At 48.5% G+C, this 25,840-nt stretch overlaps 6 protein-coding genes across 6 annotated transcripts; 2 read left to right on the top strand and 4 right to left on the bottom strand.

Moving 5' to 3' along the window:
* Positions 1-1,509: 1,509 nt before the first annotated feature.
* Positions 1,510-3,364, bottom strand: SLS55_003257 (uncharacterized protein; the record flags this gene model as incomplete). Its single annotated transcript, XM_066774735.1, has 4 exons — positions 1,510-2,725; positions 2,789-2,886; positions 2,959-3,228; positions 3,320-3,364. The coding sequence occupies 4 exons, from the start codon at positions 3,362-3,364 to the stop codon at positions 1,510-1,512; spliced, it is 1,629 nt and encodes a 542-aa protein (XP_066634854.1).
* A 965-nt stretch (positions 3,365-4,329) lies between these two features.
* Positions 4,330-6,636, bottom strand: RGD1 (Rho GTPase-activating protein; the record flags this gene model as incomplete). The annotated part of the gene is made up of 7 exons (XM_066774734.1): positions 4,330-4,438; positions 4,490-4,799; positions 4,858-5,398; positions 5,448-5,641; positions 5,700-6,309; positions 6,366-6,419; positions 6,472-6,636. The coding sequence occupies 7 exons, from the start codon at positions 6,634-6,636 to the stop codon at positions 4,330-4,332; spliced, it is 1,983 nt and encodes a 660-aa protein (XP_066634853.1).
* Positions 6,637-6,998: 362 nt separating this feature from the next.
* On the top strand, positions 6,999-7,764 carry SLS55_003255 (uncharacterized protein; the record flags this gene model as incomplete). The annotated part of the gene is made up of 2 exons (XM_066774733.1): positions 6,999-7,085; positions 7,144-7,764. The coding sequence occupies 2 exons, from the start codon at positions 6,999-7,001 to the stop codon at positions 7,762-7,764; spliced, it is 708 nt and encodes a 235-aa protein (XP_066634852.1).
* A 758-nt stretch (positions 7,765-8,522) lies between these two features.
* Positions 8,523-9,287, bottom strand: YAE1 (Essential protein Yae1, N terminal; the record flags this gene model as incomplete). The annotated part of the gene is made up of 1 exon (XM_066774732.1): positions 8,523-9,287. The coding sequence occupies one exon, from the start codon at positions 9,285-9,287 to the stop codon at positions 8,523-8,525; it is 765 nt and encodes a 254-aa protein (XP_066634851.1).
* Positions 9,288-10,091: 804 nt separating this feature from the next.
* Positions 10,092-11,934, top strand: SLS55_003253 (uncharacterized protein; the record flags this gene model as incomplete). Its single annotated transcript, XM_066774731.1, has 4 exons — positions 10,092-10,283; positions 10,353-10,539; positions 10,620-11,725; positions 11,914-11,934. 4 exons carry the CDS (start codon positions 10,092-10,094, stop codon positions 11,932-11,934), a joined length of 1,506 nt encoding a protein of 501 aa, XP_066634850.1.
* A 1,018-nt stretch (positions 11,935-12,952) lies between these two features.
* Positions 12,953-14,622, bottom strand: SLS55_003252 (uncharacterized protein; the record flags this gene model as incomplete). Its single annotated transcript, XM_066774730.1, has 3 exons — positions 12,953-13,591; positions 13,642-14,025; positions 14,452-14,622. 3 exons carry the CDS (start codon positions 14,620-14,622, stop codon positions 12,953-12,955), a joined length of 1,194 nt encoding a protein of 397 aa, XP_066634849.1.
* Positions 14,623-25,840: the final 11,218 nt, after the last annotated feature.

Genomic DNA, 25,840 nt, shown 5'->3' with positions numbered 1-25,840 from the left:
GCAGAGACTTCACTGCCTCAGCTGATGCACCTTTAAATGAGCAGTGGTGGTCTTTTCCGAGACTCCCAAAGATGGCAGGTATTTGACGATGGACGATTCCGGGGATGCTCTTATATTTCCTGGATGACAACCTTTGGGGTTGACATTGTGGTTGAGTTGGTCCAACTTTACCTTACAGACGATCCTCCCTCACGTGGCGGTGACGCCCAAATCTCTGGTCACAGAGACAAACCACTGAACCTCCTCTTCTCTCTTTCCGAGCCCCGGCCAATACCCATTGCCACCACCCAGTTTGACCCGTGGCGATGGCCATGACTTTCTTCCTGGTTGGGTGCGCACAACAAGCCTATACCCCACCTCAGTCACAGGTTGTCGTTGAAACATCATGGAACAGACTTAGACAGACTCGCCCATAACCTCAACAGAGTGTGGGACAGTGGTCGGATGATATTTGGAAATCTCAAAAATCCGATTCGACGAGACTACCTAGTCTCTTCCCATTGCGGCAGCCAGTCTCATGATCCGAAAGGCCAACCCTTCAACGGTGGCGATGAATACGTGCTTCAAGCTTCGAACACGCATCGCCACCTTCATGAGGCCAAAAATGCTACCTGTCGGCGGATACCACATTTTGGCCCCCGGGCCTTCATTCTACTGATAGCAAAGCTTTGGGTTGCGTCTTGCCTTCCGATACCCGGAGCTCGCTCCATCCATGAAACGGAGAGTGGCTCACATGGTCTAAAGCCTGACGTGGCGAAATACAGGCCGGCTATACAAGCTGCAGTTAATCCGTCAGACGTGATGTAATATCCCGGTTCATGACTGCCTCTTAACCGTGCTCCTGCTCCATCATGGGCAGTCGTCCCCGGATGCGGTTGCCGTCGACCATTTACCATGATTTTTCGCGACCGCAACCTGCTTTGAATCCAGGAGAGAAGGTCCTGATGCAGTCGCATTTCAGATATTTTCATTTCTGCTCGATGCCACTTGATCTGACCCGAAGTGCATCGGTGAATCCTCTTCTATCTGGCAGCTTTCTTTCCCACAGATCTGTGGTATATTGTTTCCTGACTCTCTCCTCGTCAGATTCAGTGGTACAACCAGACCTAGGCGTGTCACAAGCGATGCGAATTATCCCTTGCGAACATATATACGTTTTGTCAGTATGCAAGTGGTTGTCTTTGTTACCAGACCTCAAGGAAGAGATTGCCGGTTTGTCAAAAATCTCTGCACTGTCGCATGAGGTCCTCTTAGTGAAAGGCATTACGATAAAATCCATCACATTAAGTCATCAAGCCAGGGTCCTCATACATGAAAATTTTCTCGTCTTGTTGAGATCTGTTCTATAGTTCACCCCAGCTCATAATCTGAGCAGAAGGAAAAGTGGACACGGCCAGAGTATATCATACATCGGAATAATTTAGAGAGGAGCACTTGCAAAGCCTATCAACGGCGATCTCATCTCGCATCAACACAAGCAATTCGTTGCACGATTCCTACATGCAGATATCAGCCCTCAAAAACGCCATGGTTGAGCTCGATGCCCATGTCCTTGGCCATGACCTTCATCTGCGCCTCAATCTCCTCCTCCATGCCGCCTCCCAACCCGAGCTTCTGCTTGATCCACGAATACCACCAGATGGCGTCACTCCCCAGCAGCACGAACCGGAACCTCATATGCTTGACCCAGTTCCTCATCCGCTCGCCGACGGGCAGATCCCTGCTCTCAGCCAGCGCCCGGCTGGCCCACAGGCCGGTGATTTTGACGCGGTTGACGGGGCTGCCCAGGAACTGGTTGTTGCCCTGGACGATGCGTAGGTTGCGCCCGATGAAGATGAGCTCGCGCGGCCACTTCTCCTCGTCTCCCAGAATCTGCTTGATTCCCGCCCGCATTTTCATCTGCATCTCGTACGCCCGCTCCCCCTCCGTCTTTCCCTTCACTCCCTTGCGGAGCTCCGCCGACGTCGAGTTGTCGCCGCCCGTGTACGGCCGCATTAGCGTCGCACTGGCGAAGAGGTCTGGCGAGCCGATTCCCCAGCCCTTGACGATATCTGCGATGGTGGCGTTGTCGAACGTCATTAGAGACTTCCAGAAGAGTGCGTACTCGTGTCGGAATTTGGAGTTCATCTGGATGTACAGTCCGTGGTCGATGAGTACAATCTCGGGCTTTCCATTAGGCAGGCGCCGCACGAAGATGTTACCGGGGTGGGGATCACAGTGAACGAGTCCCCAAAGGAACATCTGCGCGCTGAATAGATCAACCATGGTGGTCATGACATCACTGAGGGACAGGCCGAGGCCACCCTTTCCGTCCGGTCCGCGCCACGAATCTCGCTGAGGCTTGAGATCCTCGTGGTTGGGGTCGTTGTGCGATATCGATGCGACAGCTTCCTTTGAGGGAGGATCGAGTGGTACGCCATTGCACCCAGGGCTGCCCTCATGCCACCCTCCTCTCCAATGATTTGTGACACCTTCTTTATCCCAAAGCCTCGTCCCCTCTATCCACTCAGCGACCATGACACGTTTGCTGCTGAGCTCCCGGTATACCTTTGGGATGTAAACACGCCCACGTAGCCGCGGCTCATTCTCAACCAATACTTTCATCTTTTCTGAGTTGTCCGCTTCATTTTCGAAGTCGGTCTCTAGCATCAATCGCTCCGAAATGTACGGCACTAGAGAGTACAACGGCAGGTCGAACCACCAGGTGTACACCTTCGCCATGACCCTAGAAACTTGCGTTAGCACAACAACACTTTCCAAACGTGCGAATCAACAGCATGAAACGTACTTGAAAGCCCAAAGGTCCCACCCCACCTGCGCCGCGATCTCCCTCTTCTGGATTTTAATCGCGACCTCTCTCCCATCGGGCAACCTCGCCCAATGGACCTGTGCCACACTAGCACTCGCCCTCGCCGTCCTCTCCATCACGCCCTTCCCCTCCTCTCCCGCAAAGCTCACCCCAAAGACCTCCTCAGGGCCTTTGCCCCCAAAGTCCTCGCGCACCACACTCTCCACATCCTTCCACTCATTCTGCGGCGCATCGTCAAACATGCGCGAAAACATCTTCTGGAACTCGGGCGGCAGGATCGCGCTCTGCATCGCGATCGCCTGGCCGATCTTCAGGTACAGCCCGCCGTTCTCGCGCAGCAGGTTGAACACGCGCTCCGCGTTCCGGTGGTGCACCTCGGCCAGCGACGCCGCGAACGGCGGGTCCGCCCGGAAGTTGATCTTGTAGTCCAGCCCGATCACCAGGCCCGTCTCGAACGTCCGCAGGGACCGCACCACCGCCGAGTTGTTCCACCGCGTGTCCGCGACGTACAGCCATGCCAGCCCCGCGCTGGTCCATATCAACCGCCGCACCCATTGGCGCGTGCGCGGGTATGATGATGATGATGACGACGATGATGACCGTGACGATTTCAATGGTACGCGCGAAGGCGGGGAAGAGGCGGACGGCGCGGTCGGTTTGGTCGGCGTAGGCGGTGCGGGCGGTCCGGGAGGTGCGGTCGCATGGCTGGGAGGTCTCTGGGTTTGCAGAGGCTTCTGAGTTTTCACGGAGTTCTGAGGTTTTGCAGGTTTCTGGGTCTGCGAAGGTTTCTGGGTCGGTGCAGGCTTTTGGGTCGATGCAGGCTTCTGGGTCGATGCAGGCTTCTGGGTCGGTCCAGGCTTCTGGGGTTTCGCGGTGTTCTGAGGCTTCGCGGCCTTCTGAGATTTCGCAGACGGCTGGGCTTTCGCAGACGGCTTGGCTTTCGTGGACTTCTGAGAGACCTGGAGGGAGCGGCAAAGCGCGATGGTCAACGGCGTCTGCGCGCTGCGGGCGACCGCGACAGGGCGATTTCGTTGTAGGACATGATGGGGAGCTCGGCAGATGCGCGGCAAGCCATTGTACATAGTGGCGAGCCTTTCGCGGGTAGTTGAGGTGAGGGTAGAGTTGTTTGAGAGGTATGCAGTGAGCAAGGAAGATTTTCGTATGCTTGGTGCCTGGCGAGACGCAGCTGATGCGCCAGCACCACCAGTCTCAGGGTATCGATGACGATAACGCGTCGATCCATCCTGCACGCAAATCGCCGTCCCCGGCTCGGATCGGCCCGACCACCCCCGGACCCCGACTCCTCCATGGAAGAGCCCTAATGCATACGCACGCACAGCACGTCTGCGTCAATTCAACGGGGACTTATGGTCCAAGAACAAGAAAGGTGCATTATGAACTTCTTAATCCCGAAAATGACTGGTTGTACCCAACTAGTAAAGAAAAAATGACTTGGTATCAAGCGCTCCATCAAAGCCCTATCCGACACATTCCAACCGGTTGCGCATAGGAGGAAACAACTAGTCCTCGTCGAAAATTTGGTAAGTGTTGACAAGGATAGTGTCCAACACCTTGGCCTGCAGTCCAGCGTCGGCCATGGCACCCCTATGCTGTCCCATAACAGTAGGTCTGCACTCATGTCAGCTTTGGAGCAATTCAGGGTAGGCAGAGACCACTTACGCAAAGCAGATTGCCAGATTGGTCGTGCTCATCCTGTTGCTGGCGCTTCTGTCATGGACGCGGTTCAGGTGCAACACCAGTGCCCTCAACGTGGCGTAGTTGGGATCAGGCAGTGCGTTGATGATTGCGTGAAGACTGTCTCTTCGGACCGTGTCGTCATCAATCTTTGCCGCCTCAATGAACTCCTCATAATGCGCTGTGGTGAGCAGTGGATCAGGGAGATCGCGCAGGAACTGTTTCAGAAGACCGGCAACACTGTTGACATCATGATAGAATGCCTCGGGGTTACGGAAATCGACCGATGACGAGTCTAGCCTCTTGTTAGAAAAAGTCCGCACCGGATCCAACCATTTCTGTTTCCATCTTACCGTGGTCAAACATCTGCTTCATGGACATGATATGCGAATTGGTACCAGGGACCCGGTAGATGCCCTCTGTTTCCAAGCCAAACATATCGACGGCCTGGATGCACTGGTAAACAACAACTGGAACTGGCGACCCATCTCTGTGGAACAAATCATCCAGCGTTATACCAAAGATTGGCTTGATCGGCGGGGCATTGGAGTAATGCGTAGGGGGCCCGCTTGGTGGCGGTCCGCCGTAAGCCCCGCCTCCGGAAGCACCACCGTTACTGAACCCGGGGGACGTCCCGGGAAAGTCGCCCGTCGGGTACGGGGGGTTCGTTTCAAGAGGAGACGAGTATGGGTTCTGGTGTAGACCATCCTGTGCCGGCGGCGACAGAATCGGGGAGGGCTCCCTTGGTGGGTTGTATGAAAGGAAGGGCGGCTGATCCTGCTGCTGCGCCTGAGGAGGGGGCGGCCCAGTGTTGATCGGCGATGGTTGCGAAGGGCGGAAAGGGTCAGATGCCGGCGCGGACGAGTAACTCGGTTGTTGCGTCGGGGCCAGAGTCTTTAAAGTCAGCGTAGGTCCAAGGTATGACCGGATCATGAATACTCACAGAATGCTGTTGGTATCTGATCTCCGGGGGTCGTGGAACCTTTCCAGCGTGCTCAGTGATGTAGGACGTGAGATCGCGGTCATTGTCAATCTTGTAAATGATGTCGCGGAGACTAGGATGCTCGGGTTCGCCAGGGTTGTTCAATGGCGCAACGAGGATGCCGTTTCCAAGTAGAAGCTTCTCGTTGAACGACGCTGTGATGAGGTCAACATAAGAGCTTTACTCATCGAGTATGTCAGAGCATGAACCTACCAAACTTCTGCATCTGCAGTGTCAGGCCCGAGTCGCATTCTTTGATGAGCTCCATCATAGCCCGGACACCCTGAGGCCGCAGCCTTTCAACAAGCTCAGTTCGCAGCAGTTGTGCATTCTCAACCTTGCTCTTGTAGTCCGCATCCGCGGCCTGGAGCTTACGGTGGATGTCTTCCTCGTGTTGAGCGGCGCTCTTGGGGCCCTTGATACCAAACATCCTGCCTGCGGACTTATCCCCAGTCTTGACTTTGTCGTAGTCCTCTGCCAGCGACTCGTACTTGGCCCTGGCCTTTTCCATCTGCTGGATTGCGTCCGACACCTTCTTCTCGCTCGCCAGAGCAGTCTGCTTCCAATGCTTCCGCTGCCTCTCGATGGTGTTCGTGAGCTCGTTCAGGTCCTCGTGCATCTGATGGAGCGACAGGGCAAATTGCATTCCATTGTCTGCCATGCGCTCGTGAAGCTTCGTTGTCTCTTCGTATTGGGCGCCATAGGTGCCCTGGCGCGAATCGTTTCGGCGGAGAGCTTCGTGCGTGGAGCGACATAGCTTTTTGACACCTTGGGCCTGCTCTTCCTCGAGCTTAGAGCGCTTGCCGAGGAAGTTGGAAAAGTCCTGGGCGACGTGAGTAAGCTGTGCGGGCAGCGCGCGTGAGGGTAGCTGATACGTACCCTAGCGGAAGCAATACTCTGCTTGAGTCGGGTGAGCAGCGTGTTGACTCCGATCTAGGCCCTGAATTCAGCGATGCGGCGGCAAGTACGCGGCGGCAAGACACACATCAGAGTAGATAACCTCATCGACCTCCCTTTGGATGGCCTGGTCGGCCAGCGACAGCTCTTGGACAGCCGGCGCAGGCTCCACGTCGTTAGGCGTCGACGGGCCCTCCTGTAGGGGCGTAGGTGGCTGGTCCATGGGCGACGTGGGCAGATCCTTGGAGTCCATGACTGATCGCGACGGGCGCTGAGGTCGCCGATGGTCGCTGAGAGTAGGTCGGTCGGCGGTTGAAGGGAGGAGTTGGGGTAAAGATACGACCCTGGGCTAATTGGGTATTACGACGGGATGCCGATCGCATGCGCGTATCCAGGGCTGAGTGGAGCACAGCCTCGTGACGTCGCGTGTGGCTGGGGCGGCGGCGGAAGCGGGTGCGGCAACCCGAGACCGATATGCGCGCCATCTCTACCCGCCGCGGGGATCTTGCTCTTGCCTGCTCCCTCCTCTCCTCGTACACAAACACAAACCCCACGTCCCAGCCCCCTGGTGCACGTCGACGAGCCTCGAGCAACGCCGTGGAACCCGCGCCAGCCATGCCCGAGATCACCGCCGAGACCACGCCCCGCGTGTCCGCCACATTGCCGCAGGAAGTCGTCCAGTGCCTGGAAAATGCGCGCTATGTTAGTCTCAAGGCAGATTCTGCAACTGGCCGTACACATAATGCTAAGAGTTTCGTAGCTGCACCTTGCGACAAGCTCTTCGGATGCTATGCCACATATCTCTCTCATGAACTATACCTACCTGCCTTCCTCACCGTACTCGCCCACCCCGCAGATTATCATGACAACCCCGCCCGGCACCCAGAAGACCACCAACCTGTGCCAGAACCCACGTGTCTCCCTACTGGTCCATGACTGGGTGACAACCCGTCCCCCCACGCTTTCCTCTGGCCGGGAGGGGAGTCCGCCGCCTGCCGCTTCTCGCAGCTCGCTGGCCACGCTGCTTCTGGGCATGAACTCTGCCTCCCTGTCGCGTATCTCGGTGACAATAAACGGCAATGCTTCCTTCGTGCCTCACAACTCAGACGAGGAGAAGTGGCTCAAAGCGAAACACTTGGAGAACAACACTTTCGGCTCAGAGGTGGATAATGCAGCCAACGCATTCAGCACAAGTCCCACGGTCACCGGAAGCGGCGATGGCGGCAGAGGATATTGGGTAGAGGGTGAGGAGGCTAGGGTGATTGCTGTCGCCATCAAGGATGGTCGCATTTCAGACTGGAAGGGCGAGATCATAGATTGGGTCATCACTAGTGAGGATGGGGTCGAGAGTCCGGCTGCCGAGCTGCCAAATGGTGTTTAAGGTGGCCATGCGGATCATTATCGCAGAATTCAGGCACCGAACTAACCACAAAGAACGCCTTATTTGGGTTAAACCCTTCTCCAGGGGGCAATACAGGTCTGTTACACGTAGCTGAGAGCTAAGAGAAGCGGCAATTGCTCTCAGTACGTCTATCCTCATCTTGGCATGGGGATAGAAAGGTGTGGGAAAGTCAGGGCAGTGCCCCCTGATACTATCGGCCCATAATTCAAGGGTGGAGAGACACGGAATGTCGGGAGAATAATAGTGGACTGAACAACGCGAAGGATATCAATTAATTTGCCATTGTAGCTCCCTTCTTATCAAGGCCAAGCTTCTAAAAACTCTCCCATCGGAGCGTATCCATGTCTGTTCATTCCCCGTGAAGACTGTGATAACGCGTCGGGATCTAAGTCTCCCTTCAAATGGCTTTTGCGTTGATCTCAGTAACCTCTTAATCGTCATGTCGAAGTGATCTGCATCTTCCGCTGGGACATCGCCTGGTCTCAGAATCAAATCGACTTCAGGTAGAATTTTGAGTGGCCCTCTTAGCACCAAGATGTCTGCGACAACCTCTAGACAGTTGGATATTTCACCATGAGGAAGGCGCAGCTATCGGGTGTTTGGGAATCAACACTCCGGAAGCGGCATCCCGGACGTCGAAGTCGTAGCTGCGGTGCGGGTAGGCAATGCTGCCCCGTAAAACCAGGCGGTACTTGACAGCTGTAGCAGTGGTCTTCCCAACCAGCCTTGCAGCAGCTTCAACCGACCGTCGTTGTCTCATCATCGGCATCTTCCCTAGTGCGCCTGTCTAGGATCCCGAGATCAACCCTTGCCTTTTCAACGAGCTCATCCACAGCTACCAGCCACTTTGAGACCAGCGGATGCTGAGCAGCCACCTCCTCAAAAGTAACCTCGTCCTCCCGGCCATCGACGTGATACTTCCAGATACCCTCCTCATCGAAGTATTCCTGGCCAAACAACGACACCATATCCAGCTCTTTCCTCGCGTCCACCAGCTGCCTCCTAGCAGCCTCGAACGCCTCCGCCGCACCCTCCACCTTGCCCTTGCCCAGCGCCGCCGCCCTAAAGGCCACCGCCACGCCCTCCAGCACGCCCAGCGCCCAACCCGCCTTCATGCCCAACACGGCGCCCAGCGGGAATCCCTCGTCGAAGCCGTCCTGCACGTGTCCGGCCTTGCTCTCGGCGAGGCCGTCACGGTAGCCCGCCGTGACATGCACGCTGCGCAGGCGCGGGATGTCAGAGACGTCTGCGGTGGCCCAGCCCGGCCCCGCATCTCCTCCGGCTCCTGCGGTCGGACCGTCGCGCGGCGGCGAGCAGCCGAAGATGTCGTCGAGCTGGCTGGACGTGGTGGCCGCGGGCGGCGGCTGCGCGGCCGGCAGCGCGGTCGTGGGCTCGCCGAAGATGTCGTCGAGGACGCTGCTCTGGGGCGGCGGGGGAGGAGGCGAGTTGGAGGCGCGGAAGCCCGTGGTTGGAGACATGTCGCCCATGTCTTCGCGCAGCATTGTTGCTCGGTTCGTGAGAGTCCTGCAAAATCGGGGCTCGTTGGAAGTGGTTGCGAGGAGAGTGGCCTTGTGCAGTTTGACCGCGGGGGAGACGGTTAATTTTTGGGTTATCGATAGGACGAGGAAGTCGTTGCCGATCTAGAGGTGCCTTGCCACTCGTCTTGCCTAACATTGTCTTTTATTTCTTAAACCAGAGTTCCTTGTGGATTCAAATAGAGTTTAAACCATCAAGCCAGCGATATAGGGGCCGACTGCGACTCGAGAGTATGTGCAATAAACACAGGATGCTGAAAAGATTGGTAAGCTGCAGGATTTGACCCTAGAAATAAACAGCCATTGTGTACATGGTACAAGCCGCGCGCATCATCCTTCGCATCCAGCCTATGGGAGCGGAGATTCGTAGCCACGCCAAGTGCTAGCTACATTAGTGCCATCGTTATAATGACGCGACAATCTGAACCGTCTTGCTTCCACCCCATCATCACAATGTTTTTCAGTGCCACCCTCATCATCGCGGCTGCTCCGGTGTTTTTGTGGATTCTTTACTCTCTTGCGGTGAAATGGCGCTATCGATCACGAGAAGGGCTGGTCTATGCCCCCCGGTCTCTGCTATTCGGGTCTGCCAACGTGCTGGCTGAGCTTTATAAAAAGAGGGGAGATTCGAGGCTTCACAGTGGTCAGTGTGCATGACAGTCTGCATGTACCAAAACTCACTTCAAAGAAGATTACATATTCTACGATTTGTTCAAATCTATGGGCCACCCTCCAGTAGTCATAACCGACTTCCGCCCATATTACTGGCAAATGGCTATCATCTCTTCTCACGATGTTTGCGAGCAAATCACCAAGTCTTCCAAGACCTTTCCCTACAGCGTTCCGAAGTCACCTACCATGCGTTCGTCTGATCCTCCCCGCCACGACAGCTCTCTTCTGACATATCTCGTCACAGTCGAATTACTGCCTCTTATAGGCGACCGATCACTGCTCATAGCTGAGGTAAGTGCAAAATCCCCAGCTTGCCCCTTGTTGTATTCCACCTCGAACGGTCTTTAATATGATAAGCAGGATGAAACATGGAAAGCTTTGCGCCGGACCTACAACCAAGGCTTCGCGCCCACACATCTTGCAACTCTGCTGCCACGTATAGTCGAAAAGACAAAGCTCTTCCTCGATCGTCTCGACGATCTTGTCGAGTCAGGAACGCCTTCCCCGATGGATAACCTCTGTACTGACTTGACCTTCGATATCATTGGTAAGCTCACCCAAAGTTTACTACTCATCAATTCCCCTCGCGTGACATGAGGCTGGGTGCTGATATCAAACCACTTACAGGCGCCGTTGTCATGGACGTCGACCTCAACGCGCAACTGGGCACCTCCAAGCAAAGCGCCCTCGTTCGCTACTACCGCCAGCTCCTCATCACCTATACCAACCAATCCGGCCTCATTGGAATGCCGACCAACCCATTCTTGACCCGGCGGCGAAAGAAGATCACCAGCATCATCGACGACGAGCTGAAAGCCATCATCCGCTCCCAGCACGCCGAAGTCGTCGCCGCCGCCAAAGACACAACAATGGCCCAAGAACCGTCCGACAAGAAGAAGAACCGCCCCCGCTCCGTCCTCGCCCTGAGCCTGCAAGCCGACCACACTGCCGGCACCACCCCCTCGCTCTCCCCGCTCGCCCTCCAAACCACCGCCGACACGCTCAAAACCTTCCTCTTCGCCGGCCACGACACCACCAGCGTCCTCCTCCAATGGGCCTTCTACGAGCTCTCCCGCACGCCCCGCGCCCTCGCCGCCCTCCGCGCCGAACTCGACGCCGTCTTCGGCGCCGCCGCCACCCCCCTCGACATCGCCGACGCCCTCGCCTCGAGCGGCGGCGACGACGCCATCAAGAAGCTCGCCTACACCTCCGCCGTCATCAAGGAGACCCTGCGCCTCTACCCGCCCGCCGGCTCCGCCCGGCGCGCCCCGCCCGGCGCCGGCCTGGTGGTCAACATCCCCGACGACGCGGCCACCGGCGGCACCAAAGCCGTCTGTCTCGACGGCTTCGTCCTGTACAGCTGCCACTTCCTCGTCCAGCGCGACCCGGCCGTCTACGGGCCCGACGCCGACGAGTGGGTGCCCGAGCGCTGGCTGGGCGACGTCGACACGTCGCGCGTCGACGAGATCCCGGATCGTGGTGAGGTCGAGGTCGAGCCCACGACGACGACGACGAGAAAAGTGCCGCCGGGCGCGTGGAGGCCGTTCGAGCGCGGCCCGCGCAACTGCATCGGGCAGGAGCTGGCGAACCTGGAGGCGCGCGTCATCCTGGCCGTGGCGGCGCGGCGGTACGACTTCATCAAGGTGGGCGCGGGCGAGGTTCGCAGGGACGAGGCGGGCAACCCGGTGCTGAATGAGAAGGGGCAGTATGAGGTCGTGAGCCCAATGTTCAACGTAAGTCTGGATTGTTCCCGCTCCGTATGTTCTGTATTCTTGGTGGTGGCGGTGGTGGCGAAAAGAATGAGTGCTAACTTCTTATATAGACGCGACAGGTTACTTCGAAGCCGTTTGATGGAATGGTAATGTCGGTCAAATTTCATCAGCAAGCATAAAAGTCATGTGGACAAATCTTATTTTTGTAGTTCAGTCAGTTCACCAAATGAGCGCCAGCTAGAAGCAACGGATGGCACAGCGCGAAACGCGCAGTTTGTACTTACTATATATTCTTTTATTTGTTCCTTGCTGTTTCTACCGCATGATTACACATAGAGAAGCTGTGAGGTGTATCAGCAAAACCACTTGAAGCCTTACCGGTTCGTCCCGGGAAGGTCGAGTAGCAAGATAACAATCAAGCGAGAAGAACTTCCCAGTCAGGTATTCCTTTCGTTTCAATGGAGGGTGCTGTGCATACCTCTTGTTGAGACACATCTGACTCAAGTGTCGGAAACATGCCCGGGGGTTCTCTCGAACGGCTCGCGTGACTTTTCTGGAAAAGCGTGCCGTCCCGTTGATCCTCCCGTTCCCGTCCCAGTTCCACTTGTCGAGTCTGACGTCCATCCTACTGGACCAAGCGTGGGACATGCGCGTCAACGGTCTCTGATCACTTCCATTCCAATAAACGGCGCCTGTAAGCGAGCGACTTCCCCCGTTGGACCGTGCTATTTCCGTTCCCGATGTCTCGAACCTGTCTCGGAGTGTCTCACCAAATGCAGCGTATCGTGACTTTCGCAAGTGCCTGTACAATATCTGAATTAACTACTAACCCAAAGGGACCCCAGTGTTGGGGGACTGTCCCGGAGATGTTCATTACGTCTCCTGCATCCATTTTAAATTTGCTCCCAGAAAAAATCATCCGTCTATCCCAGATCATTTCATCCAAGGGGCTTCTGGCGTCATGACGCGTCAAATCCGAAAGACGAGAAGCAGTCTTTAGCCGTATGTCAGAGACCGCGAAAGAGCCTGAAAAATACAAAAAATACGATGAGAAAAGGGTTTGCTGGTCGTCACCTCTATGTGGTGAAATATATGCCTGTGGGTATTACAAGATTTGCGCGCATGAGCTTGGATGCAGAAAGAAAAGGGGGTATTTCGCGTGAAGAAAAGCTTAAAACCCATATCCAAAGATGATGAAGAACTCCGCCGCTATGCTTATGAAAAATGGTGTGATGGGTATCAAGCGGATCAATCGCTTTCGGGAACAACCGGTATGTGAAGAGAAACAGCGGGCGGAAGATCGTTGAAAGTATGCCATGTATCCAGGACACTGTAAGTTCGCGAAGTCATGGTTTCCACGACTGTTTTATCCGGCCACGAGACAATAGGAAGGTCGGTGTAGGCGGGTACATCGTCATGATCGGTGGTGGTCCTATCCCATAACTTCAGGTTGATATACCATCGTCGAACCACTCGGAGCCTGCGCCCTCTGATTACGTCGTCCAATTGATGCGAAACCTCCTGGGTAGTCCTGCGTGACAAGATGCGTGCCTCCTTATACTTCTTGTCAAGTTCCTTGATTTCTTGCTCGTGTTCATGTTTGAGCTCCTTTACGTCCTTCTCTTGCCGGGCCCGAGTCATCTTCATCGCAGCTTCGTGTTTGCTGTCGAGCTCATCATGCAGTTTTTCCTGCTCCCTGAGGCGGCGCTTGTCGTCCTCGGTGACGATGCGTCTCTTCGTGGAACCAGGGACGGATGATCCGCTACAGTAGGCCTTCATGTGCTTCAGCGCGGCCGCCGAACGCGCTCTCTCTTCGCGGTGAGCTTGCTCGAGGGCGTACTCTGCTTTTAATTGCTTCTCATCTAAACGCTCAGACTCTTGCGAATGCTGTGGAAATGTCAGTGGAAAGGCATCCAAGCATCCGCGACAGGGCGTACCTTGGCTGCAAGCCGATCCTTCAGGAGCATGAATTGGCCGTAGAGCGACCTGCGAGAGAACTTTTCCCAAAATTGAAGCAGCAGTTTCTGTTTAACCTCGAACGTGATTACGCGCTCCCATATCTTGCTGTATTCCTGCCAAAGTTCACGAAACTGCGCATTTTCGAGGGCCAGGTTCAACGCTGCACGCTGCGATGCAGTCATGGTGGCGGAAACGTGCGGGTGGTGAGAGGTGACCGAATCCGGGCTGGAAGCCCTGGAATGCTCCGGCAATAAGGCCGATTCGGCATCGAAGTCGGTAACGGAATCCTCTTTCACCCGGGGATGCTTGTAAGTGATGCGGCCCGTCACGTCACCGAGACGGTGTATGGATGAGTATGAATGCTTAGGCGGACTGCGCAAGCCCTGGTCGTCGGCACTGCTGGGAATTAGCCATGGGGGCACATGGTGGATTTCAGGTGACCTGCCTGAAATATTTCTTGCCAAACGAAGACATGCGACGGAAGAATCTAGGCTTCGGGCTCCTGATCGAGGCCAGACTCGAGGTCGAGTGGCGAGAGTAGGCGCCGGGGTGCGGGGCCGCCGACATCGAGTGTCGCTGGGACGGCGAGGCGGCGAAACTGCGGTCATGGTCGTCGGCGGAGGCTGGAGAGTCCGGAGTGGTGATATCGGTCGAGCACGAGGCCTGCGTGGTGCCCGACACGGACGAGCGTCGCAACGGAGAGGCTGCAGCGCCCAAGACGTCTGGCGCATTCTGCTCCGGTTTGGGTCAATTGGAATTGATTGCTGTCGCGGGGATGGCGGACGTACGGGAAGCTCCAGGTCGATGTCGCAGAGGCCTTGGGCGAGCGCACTCGAGCGCAGGTCGTCGTCGAGCCAGTCTTCGGACTGGCCTTCCTTGAGCTTCAGCGCCTCTTTCTCGTAGAGGGTGGTGAAGAAGAAGGGCAGCTTGTCGATTTCGGCTCCGGCTAGGGCGTCCATGATCGAGGACGGAAACGCGCGACGCTGCAGCGCATGGGGAGGTGGGGGAGAGGGAGAGTTCCTGGGGGTCGGCGTGTGGTGGTGTTGAGGTGGGCAAGGTTGGAGCTGCTTAGATCACTTGGGTAGGCTGCACGTAATGATCGTGGTCGGCGCCAGGCGCGGCGAGTCAGGCCCCAAACGGCCCACGCTGCACGCTCGACCAGCCCGAGCACCGTCCGCAACAGCCCTGCCAGGCCTGTTCTTCGCAAATTCCGCCGTTGGCTATGCGCGCCCCGGGCCCCGACGCCCTGCATAATCGGCCACATGCCTGCGCCGCCGCCTACGCTCGCTCGCCGTTGCCGTCGCGTCGCTGCCGGCCGCAACTCGCCTCGCCGGGCGCGTAGCAGTGGCGCGCGGTAGACGGCCGTACCGTGTCCACGCCTGCTGCCATCACCCGACGTCAAAACTCTGTTTCCCAGGCCAATACGGCTTGCCGCTTCCGGACGGCAGTCATTCCAAATCTGCCAGTGTTTCAGCGGCCACCACGCGCCGGGGAGGTGACGACGGCCCTCTCGGTGATTGTTTGGCAGATCCTGGCGAATGCGGCAGCCTCAGACGCGGTGGGACGCGGCCAGAGACCAACTGCAGGCGTCCAAATGTCTGCCTGTCTTCACCGCTGCATGGCGGCCTCCGCATTGCTGCGCACCTGGCGGCGCACCACTTAATCTCCGGCGGCGGCTCGTGCTTCCCCAGTCCTCCTCAGCTCGTTTCAATCTATTTGACGCAACACGCACCCGAGGCCAATCGCAAGCGCTGCATCCGCGTCGCCAGGCGGCTCCGCGATAGCCGGCCAGGGTCTGAATTGCGATGGGCATCCCTCAGGTCTGAGCAACCACGTGGTACATCGCGGACCCCCTGCTGCGACACCACGATCAGCACTCTCGACGACTCGACTCTGCAGAGCAAAAAAGCTGCCAATCCCCAGTATGACGTCAACCCGATCCCCCACTATCTGCACCGCTGCCGCCGACGTGTCGTCTCACATTGATGCCGCTGCGCTCCGCGTTCCTGGTCCTCTCGTATGATGTGCGAATATTTGTCCCCTTCCTCCGATCGATTCCCGCTGCTCTGCACTGCGGTGGGGTTGTCGAAGTCGCCTACGACGCCCAAGCCACACCGTCCCTGCTAGTGCTGACACACCCGCCTGCCTGGCCGTTGTGTCGACACGGTTCATGACTCTTGTTCCTGGGCTTCATAGCATCTCGGCTGCAAGAAAGAAAACGGGGCCGAGCTCGCCGTCCTTCCGCAACTGGCAAGCAACCTTAATCACACGTCTATGGTATCTGTAGCCACTGAACAACTCCCATATGCCACCGTTGCAGCCGAGGTCTTCCCAAAGGAGAGAGATGAGACCAATTGTTCCTGTTCTCCTCGCGAGCCAATGGCAGCGTCGTCATCCGCTACGGCGTGGCGGTGTTGACCGGCGTTCTTGGAGACGATGGGTAACATTCTTTTTCACGCTTAGCGTTCGCATCTTAGCCCAAGCTCCATGCAGCTTAAAGGGGCTGGACTGCATCATCGCCATCAGTGTGGGGACGGTCGCGGACGAATCACAACCCACGCCTTTACCATTTCTCTTCACGCCGATCCTCCGGAAGCCCACCCACCTCGTTCTAGAAGGAATCTCGGATCATTAATTTCTGATCGGACGATTGTGTCGGTAGGCGGATTCCGCAGCAGCTGAGCAGGTGGAGAGCTGAAAAGAGAGCATAAGGCAGCATCGCGGCCAATCAGTCGCCTCAACACCATGCGCCGAACTGGAGGGGTTCCGCTGGCGCGAATAAGTAGCGCCACTGCCACCGGCCACGTTTCTCCTCGCCTCCCGCGACTGTCGTGGCTTGAAAATGGTCCTGCCGCAAGCGTTGCTGTTCGTGCACCCACCAGAACACCACTCCTGCTACAAGGCTGCCCTCATCACGTCCCTTGCAGCTTTGCTAAAAACTGGGGCAAATTGAGCTGTCGTGTGGACGCAAAATGCGGGGACGGGAGGCAAGGCGACTCGAATCCTACGGGCGAGTCTAGGTCGTGGCGAGAGCTAAGCTTTTCACACGCTAAAGGACTGGCTTGCCCGTTGCCTGATCGAGGCAATGCTTTCCTCAGAGGTGGTAGACATCTGGACACGAAGGCAGATGGGCACGGTACTAAAATGTGGCGAGTGGCGCTCAAAACGGGCTTTTCAAGACATCCTCACCTGGATTCGCATTCGGTTTGATGCCTCAACGGCTACAAAACTGCGTGCCGACTTGGCGGGCATTTCCCCGCAACGCCACACCATCATTAACGTCCATCGCGTCGCTATTGCCAATGGCAACTACTACGCTGTTGGCCCGTGCGTCCTCTTTCTTGGCAGCAGTAGCAGTAGCAGGTGCCTCCCGTATAGTAGGAGTTACTAGGGTAGATAGAGCTTCTTCTATAGAGAAGCTAGCTAGTATTATTTATTATCTTCTTCTCTCTTATTTAGTGCCCCGCTCTTAGTAGAGCCTAACGCGGGAAGTTTATATTAGTATTACCCTATTTAAGCTTAGAGTATTTCTTTTAAAAGCTAGTAAAGATCTTTTACTAGCTAAGGCTAACCCGTTATATTTTAGTTTCGTATCGTTCTACTACTTAAAGATATCTATTATCTAACTACCCTCTAATATTACGGCGATACTATTAGACTACTAAAGAACGTTCGAGGCTACTTAAGTAACGCTAGAGAAGAAGAGAATTATTAAAGTAAAAAGACTATAATTAGAATTTATAATCTTTTTAAGAGGTTAATATTATCGCGTAATATAGTAAGATAGATACTTTTACTAATACTCGAATCTAGCTACTTATCTATTAAAAAGATAACGATAAATATCTATAAGTATTTAAGCTAGCTGCCTCTTAGAACTACGAAAGATAGTAGAGTACTTATTAAAGTATTTAAAGAAGTAGCTATAATCTTTATTAAAATAATATTTAATACTTCGGCGCTACTTTATTAGACTATTACTATTTAATATCTTTATACTTTATCGACGATTAATATTACTTTATACTATTATTCTTTATAATAATATTATAGTCTACTTATAACCGAAACTCTAGCTATATTATTATTAAGCGAATTCTTAAAGTAAACTACTTTAAAAATAAACGGGCTCGTAAATTTATTTAATACTATCGATTCTAGCGTGCCTTCTATACTACTATAACGGTAGGCTCCTTTTACTAAGCTTCGGAGTCGCTTAGCAGGTGGATTAAACCGAAGGTTTTATCTTAAAGAGATAAGAGGGGAATAATAATAATTAGATAAGAAGGTATTACGTAATTATGCGATACATAGAGAGCCGGTTACCTCTAAATTAATAAGGTTTAAATTGGAACTTTAAGTTAATTACGAAGGGTTAAGATGCTAGCTAAGAGAGTATGCCTATATACTATAGAAAAGCTAGTTATAATCTAGTATGCCTTTTCTTAAGGGCATTATTATTTGATGCTGTTTATTAAGGGCATCATAAGGTGTGCCCTTAGTAGAGGGCACTAGTAGGTCGTACGTAACCTCGGCGCTTCGGGCAGTTTTCGAAATTTCGACTTTCGGCTTCTAGCGCTGCTAAGCGGTCGTAATAATCGCCTTACTTACGTTCGCATCTTCGCGCCTATTTTCTACTTTCTAGATCCCGTATTTCTTACGGGACTGTAATTCGACTAGATTATCGAGTCTCTACGGCCCTACTTTCCGCGCGGTCTTCCCATTACGTGTGGTCTTCTATTCTTCTTAGGTCCCCTATAGGCGTTCTTTCTATGCGGGCTTTAGCTACTGCCTAGGCTTAGTTTTATAGGCGCTAAGTTCCCCTACGCCCGTTCTTCTCGTGCGGGATTTCTGCCTATGCGGCTCTATCGTCTATAGGGCTTGTTAGTTCTTATAGTACTTTCTCTCGTACGGGCTTTTAGCCCTTAGAGTTATAAAGCCCTTATGCCCTAGGGTTCGTAATAACTACGATAAGTAGCTATCTATTTAAAAACCTTTTATTAGCGCTAGTTAGCCCGATAAGACTAGCGGTTAAGATTATAAGATATACTATTTCTTTTTATTTTATATAGACGCTATTTACCCTTCGCTACTATAGTCTTATCTATAATCGTAATATTTAAGAAGTTATAGAAATTATTATTATACTCTTTATTTTTATAGTTAACGAATATTAAGTTTCGACTAAGATAAGTCGATCTAGCGAACGTATTAAAAAAACTAGTTAGACTTTTTATAATAAAGATCGAAGTATCGTTCGTATTATTACTAATAGAAACTATATCGAGTTTAGCGACTATTAGATCTTTAAAGAGCTTTATTATCTAACTACTCTTCGCTAAATTCTAGTTAAAAAGATACCGTACTAATATAGTTTAAGAGTATTAAATAATTCTATTTATCTTCTATAGGCGGGCTAACGACGACGCTTCGAAGTAGAAAATACGATATAAGCTAAAGATAGCGAAGCTAGCGTATATATATAATAATTTAAATAAATTTATCTTAACTAAGCTTATTTTACTTAAAGACTACTTAGTGGGCGATACGCTAGAATAGTTCTAAAAGCTTTCGAAGAAAAAGAAAGCGTCTATAAAGATCTATTTAAATAAGCTAAAAAGAAGATTCTTAAAGAATAATTTCTTTTAATAGATATAAACTCTTTAGAAGTATATAATACTAATCTAAGAAAATCTATTCTTAAATAAATATATAATAAAGGCACGTATAATTGCTTTACGAATAGACTTAACGGCTAATACTAAAGCGCTAATTAAAAGATTTCTATTTTATTTTAATAATAAGATAGCTTATTATATAGCGATAAAATAATATTAAGCGAAGTATCGTACGAGTAAGCTAATTAGTTTTAATATAACGGTTTAGATTACTTAAAACTCGTATATTAATCTATATAACGAAGTTATAGCTATAGGCCTTATAAAATCTAGAGTATAGAAAGATAAAAAAGATCGAAAGTAAACTACTTAAGCTAAGACTTAAGCTTAGCTAGAAGTTATAATATAAAAGTTCTTTAAGTTCGTTAAGAATACTTAGTAATTATAATAGCCTTAAGTAGAAAGAGATAGAGAATAGAATAACTTAAACTTTATTTCTCTAGACTCTTATAAGGCCTTTAATAATAAGTAAGTAAGCTAGAACGCTAAACCTTTAAAATAATAGAGACGAGCTATTACGAATTCTAGAATATAAGAACTTTATAACTCTAAGGGCTAAAAGCCCGTATAGAAGAAAGTATTATAAGGGCTAATAAGTCTTACGAATAATAGAGCCGTATAGATAAGAATTCCGCATAGAAAAAACGGGCGTAGAAAAACTTAGCGCCTACGGAACTAAGCTTAGATAGTAGCTAAAGCCCGCATGAAAAGAACGTCTATAGAAGACCTAAGAAGAATAAAAGACTATACGTAATAAAAAGACCGCGTAGAAAGTAAGGCCGTAAGAACTCGATAATCTAGTCGAATTATAGTCTCGTAAGAAATACGGGAACTAGAAAACTAAAAAGTAGAAAACGAACGCGAGGGTACGAACGTAAGTAAGATAATTATTACGACCGCTTAGTAGCGATAGAAGCCGAAAGTTAAAATTTTAAAAACTACCCGAAGCGCTAAGATTACGTACGACCTACTAGTACCCTCTACTAAGGGTATATCTTATAATGCCCTTAATAAATAGTATTAAATAATAATGCCCTTAAAAAAGAGCATACTAGATTATAACTAGCTTTTCTATAGTATATAGATATACTTTCTTAGCTAGTATCTTAACCCTTCGTAGTTAACTTAAAGTTCTAATTTAAACCCTATTAATTTAGAGGTAACTAACTTACTATATATCGTATATTTACGTAATACTTTCTTATCTAATTATTATTATTCTCTCTTATCTCTTTAAGGTAAACCCTTTAATTTAATCTACCTACTAAGCGACTTAGAAGCTTAGTAGAAGAAGTCTATCGTTATACTTTAACTACTATTCTTATAAGAGAAGAAAGATAGTTAACCTCTAAAAATAGAAAAGTATCTCTAGTATAGAAATTACTAATAAAGTAGTAATATAGACGTTTCTATAAGTAATAATCTCTAATAGCCCACGATAGTAGACCTATTCTAAATAATTAACGACATCTAAAGTAGACTCGAGTAGCTTTAGAGCTAATTCCGCGACTAAAGTAAGAAAAATACCTAACTTAAAAAGAAGCTCGAGGCGCTATAACGCTAATCTACGCCACTAACTATACCGGCGCATACTATAACGGCGAAGCCTATAATAGCGCCCGCTACTAAGATTAAGATCTCGAAATCTAACCTATATCGAGAAGACTATAAGAAAATATAGAACTTTATTATCTAGCTTAATAACTATATCTACTTCTTCTACGAATAATTTACTAACGAAGTAGAGAAGATACTCTACGCTAGTATCTTTTTACGTAACTCCGCGGAGTAATAGTTTCGTTTCTATAAACGAAAGTAATAGAAGAAACTATTCGAGTAACGAAACGAAGCGACGGTTAAGCTTTTTAGCAGCTACTTAGCTTTTATATAGACTCTTAAGAAAGTATTTATTGGTCTTAACGAAGCTCGCTTAGCTACCCGTATTCTAATAAACCTTAAATAGAAGAAATCTATCTAAGACTATACTACTCGATTCTAGAATATAGTCTATCTTACTACCGAATAGTACTTCGACGCTACCCTATAGACTTTCTACTACTAGAGACTAAGAGAGAAAATTAAAGACGCTATAATTTACTACGATAGGCCCGAGAATTTATCTAAGCTTATCGAGCTAGCTTAGCTTATAGACCGACGACGTAACGAATAATAGTTTAATAAGAAACTCTACGAAGCTAATAATATCTAGCTACGACGACCCCGCTATACTTAGAAAGAAGGCGACGCTATAAAGTTAGATAATATTTAAAGAGGTACCCTAATAAATAATAATAAGGACGGAGAATAAAATAAGAGAAAAGATAGGCGCACGTAATATAAGAAATAGACATTCTAATAAAAGTTACGATTTGAAAAGAGGCTATATATCTACTACGGCGATAAATAGAAAAGAACGTACCGCTACTTATATAACTCTAAGAAGAAGGCACGCGATACCGCGGCTACTACTAGAGATAACTAAGAAGCTTATCGAGAACTCTTTACGACGCTTTAGCTAAAAGAAGTCGACTTATTTAAGAAGATTAATAGATAACGTAAAGCGCTTAATATACTCGAACATACTAGACTTAGTTAGACCGCGTGTTGCGACGATAATTATACTATCTACTAGAGCGATAAAGACGCTACGGGATAGTACTTAAAACCTTAGCGTATTTAAGCTATAGCACGTCGCTAGGCGTAGTAGAAGATTAACGAATTTATCGAGGCGCTGCCTTAAAACGACGATTTAGTAAATAGCGATACTAAAGAACTCTACGATAGTATCTTTAAATCTAGTAATACTAAAAGCGAATATAATATAGCTATACTTACTTAAGTTATCGAGCACCTCGAGTAATACGAAAATATACGTTAAACCGACGATATAACCTTTACGATAATCTAGACATCTACTATAGGGCTAGATTCTAATATCTAGTAATTCCGCATTTGAGAAGAAAAGCTAGAAGAACGGCTATAGAACGGCTAGTAGTAGCGACTCTAAAAGAAATCTCTCTACTAAACGGTAGATAAGATTAGTAGATAGCTTCGTAACGAGACACGAAATACTTAGCGAAAACGAGACTATAGAGACCTTCTACGTCTCGCCTAACTACTCTTTTAACGAGATACTATATTCTTTAGAAAGAATACTCTACGTTAGCGACTCTACTATAGAGACGATATCTTATTCTACTACTACTAGATAAGAGTAGAGACTCTATATTAGTAAAGATAAATTAGTCGCGAATACTAGACCTACTAAAAGAACTTTACTCTTTAAATAGAGTAGCTAGATAATACGACTATCGAAGATCTCGTTTAATCGAAAAACTAGACGGCCTCTCTAGTTAGAGACTCTAGAAGAGGCCGTTAAGAAGGTCCCTTAACTAGGTTACACGTATATCGAACGAAATTATACCTACTAAAATAGAACTCTTTAAGCTACTATACTTATAAGTAATCTTTTATAGTAAAAAGGCCTAGGCTATAATCGATAGTAGCGTATAAAGTACGTATATTAATCTATTCTTCGTCGTTAAGCACTAGCTATATTAGTAAGAAAAAGATAAGCCTTATTTTCTCTAAACTATAGACGGTTTACCCGCATAGTACGGAAAAGATTAAATAAGAATCGAAATAGAGCTAGCGCTAATATTTATCGCTAACTATAAGAAGAAAATTAATCTAAACGTTATAAAGATATTAGAATATAATATTATTCTAGAAATACTATAGCTAAAAATATATATACTATATATTAACTAAAGAACCGAGAAAATTACCTTCTCGAACGAATAATATACGAAACACCTCGCTACCGTAAAACGAATAAGCTAAATAATAGAGACTAGAGCTAGAGCTAAAAGCTAGAGCTAAAAGAGCTAGAGCGAGAGCTAGAAGCTAAAAGTCTAGAGCGCAGAGTAACGACTCGGCGTAGAAGTAAGTAGCTTCGCTAGAATCTAAGAAATCTTTCTAGCGGCAATTAGGCGTATAAGGCGTAGAGGCGATAAGATATATTACCTCTACTTACGACCTAGTATAGAAATAGAATAGTAAATTATCGTACGTATATAATAACCTACGAGGCCTCTAATAAAGAATAATAGCCTAAAGTTAGTCGAAGAAGACTATTTCTAGAGAATCTACGCGTATTATATAAACGTAGCGGACGTACCTATAATACTATATTAGAATATTAGCCCTATATATAATAGCGTAAAAAGAGAAAGAACGTTATATAATTATCTAACTAGAAAAAAGCCGATATCTATAGGTAATCTAGTAAGCGAGAAAACATATAGAAAACTCGGCGAGAAAATAAGGCCTAAAAAGAAAATAATAATAGAGAAATAACTACCGCTATCTAAAATAGCATTCGTACTAAAAGAATTCTAGAAATTTACGAACCTTTGCGAGAAACGAGAAAAAGAATTCTTATTAAAATACTAATTTTAGAATTACGAAATACCCCTTATTTTAGAAACGTAGCTAGCGTTTAAGCTAATATACTCGCTATCTCGTACCGAGTTAAAGGCTTTAAGAAGATATATCGAAAAGAATCTAGAGCGCGGATATATACGACCTTCGTCTTTACTAGCCGGCTATTTTATTCTATTCGTTCTAAAGAAGAATAACGAGCTCCGCCTCTATATCGACTATTAATAACTAAATAATATTACGATTAAGAACCGTTATCTATTACTAAGAATCGACGAACTCTAAGATAAGTTCTAGACTACGAAGTACTTTACTAAGTTTAACCTTCGTAAAGAATACTACCTAGTCTATATTAAAGAAGGCGAAGAATAGAAGACCGCTTTTCGAACGAGGCTAGAATATTTCGAATATACGATAATGTCTTTTAGGCTAACTAACGCCTCTATATTATTCTAGAGCCTAGTAAATAATATACTACGCCCGTATTTAGACGTATTCTACACCGCGTATCTAGATAATATTATTATCTACTCGAATATCTTAGAGAAACATCGAAAATATATTTAGAAAGTACTACTCGCGCTTAGAGAAAAAGACCTAAGGATCGTACCTAAAAAGTATAAATAGATTACGTAGAAAACGAAATTTCTAGAATTCGTTATTATATCTAGATATATTAGTATAAACGAGAAGAAACTAGACGTAATTAGAAAGTAGCCCGAACTACGAACTATTAAAGAAGTATAATTCTTTTTAGAATTTACTAACTTCTATTATAAGTTTATTCTAAACTATACGAAGGTTACGAAGCCTCTAACTAGACTTACTCGTAAAGAGTACGGGTTTTAATAGAAAGAAGTATAGTAGAAGACATTTAAATCTCTTAAACGAATATTCTACGAAGCGCCTATTCTAGATATTTATAATCTAGAGCTACCCGTTATTATAAAAACGAACGTATTAGACTACGCTATCGGCGCTTATATTAGCTAACTAAACGAGTAAGGTAAGCTTTACCCGATCGCGTACTATTCTAGAAAGATAACGCCTCCGAAGCTTAACTACGATATCTATAATAAGAAACTACTAGCTATCGTTACGGCCTTTAAGAAATAGAGGCACTACCTCGAAGAAGCTAAATACTAAGTAATAGTTTACTACGATTATAAGAACCTTATATACTTTACTACTATAAAGAAACTAACTCGACGATAAGTTAAATAGACTAAAGAGCTAGCGTTCTATAATATAAAGATTACCTATAGAAAGAAATCTAAGAACGCTCGCGCAGACGCGCTAAGCAGAAGAGCCGACTATATAAAAGAGAAGCTAGAACTATAATCGATAGTCTTAAGTAAGTAGAAAGACGGTAGCCTTATACTCGCTAGAACGTACGCATCTATTTTTAGAGTTATCTAATTATAGCTTAAGAAGGCATCTAATACCTCGCTTATCTTAGTTAGGCTATTAGCTTCGGCGTATCGCTTAGAAAGTAACGTTTAAATAAAAAAGATTCGAGAGGCCTACGAATATAACGTAATAGCTTAGAAACTCGAAAACGTAGAAGACGACCCTCGCCTAACTAAAGACGTAGATAGTACTATTTTATATTTAAGATTAGTCTACGTCCTAGTAAGGCTTCGAGAAGAAATCGTTAAAGATATCTACGAAGTACTAGCATACGATTACTAAGAAATAGATAAAACGATCGAGAGAATTACTAGAAATTACTACTTTTTAGGCCTACGAAGAACCGTTTAACGAATAGTTTCGTAGTATAACCTCTATATTCGAAGTAAGGCCTTAAGATACGTACTATACGGCTTACTTTAGCTATTACTAGCTTCGAAAAGACTCTAGTAATCTATCTCGCTAGACTTTATTACGGATCTACTCTAATTAAAAAAATCTTTAACTAGTGTTCTATATAATTCGATTCTAGTTATCGTTAATAGGCTTACTAAATACGCGTACTACTTACTATATCTTAAAACGGTAAATGTAAAAGAACTCGCCTATACGTTTCTTAAAATAATTCTCGATAATTACGAGTTAC

The sequence above is a fragment of the Diplodia seriata genome, assembly GCF_021436955.1.
Source record: "Diplodia seriata strain FDS-637 chromosome Unknown scaffold_3, whole genome shotgun sequence".
NCBI lineage: Eukaryota > Fungi > Ascomycota > Dothideomycetes > Botryosphaeriales > Botryosphaeriaceae > Diplodia > Diplodia seriata.
Note: the sequence above shows the minus strand (reverse complement) of the source record. Positions and strands in the feature narration are given on the sequence as shown.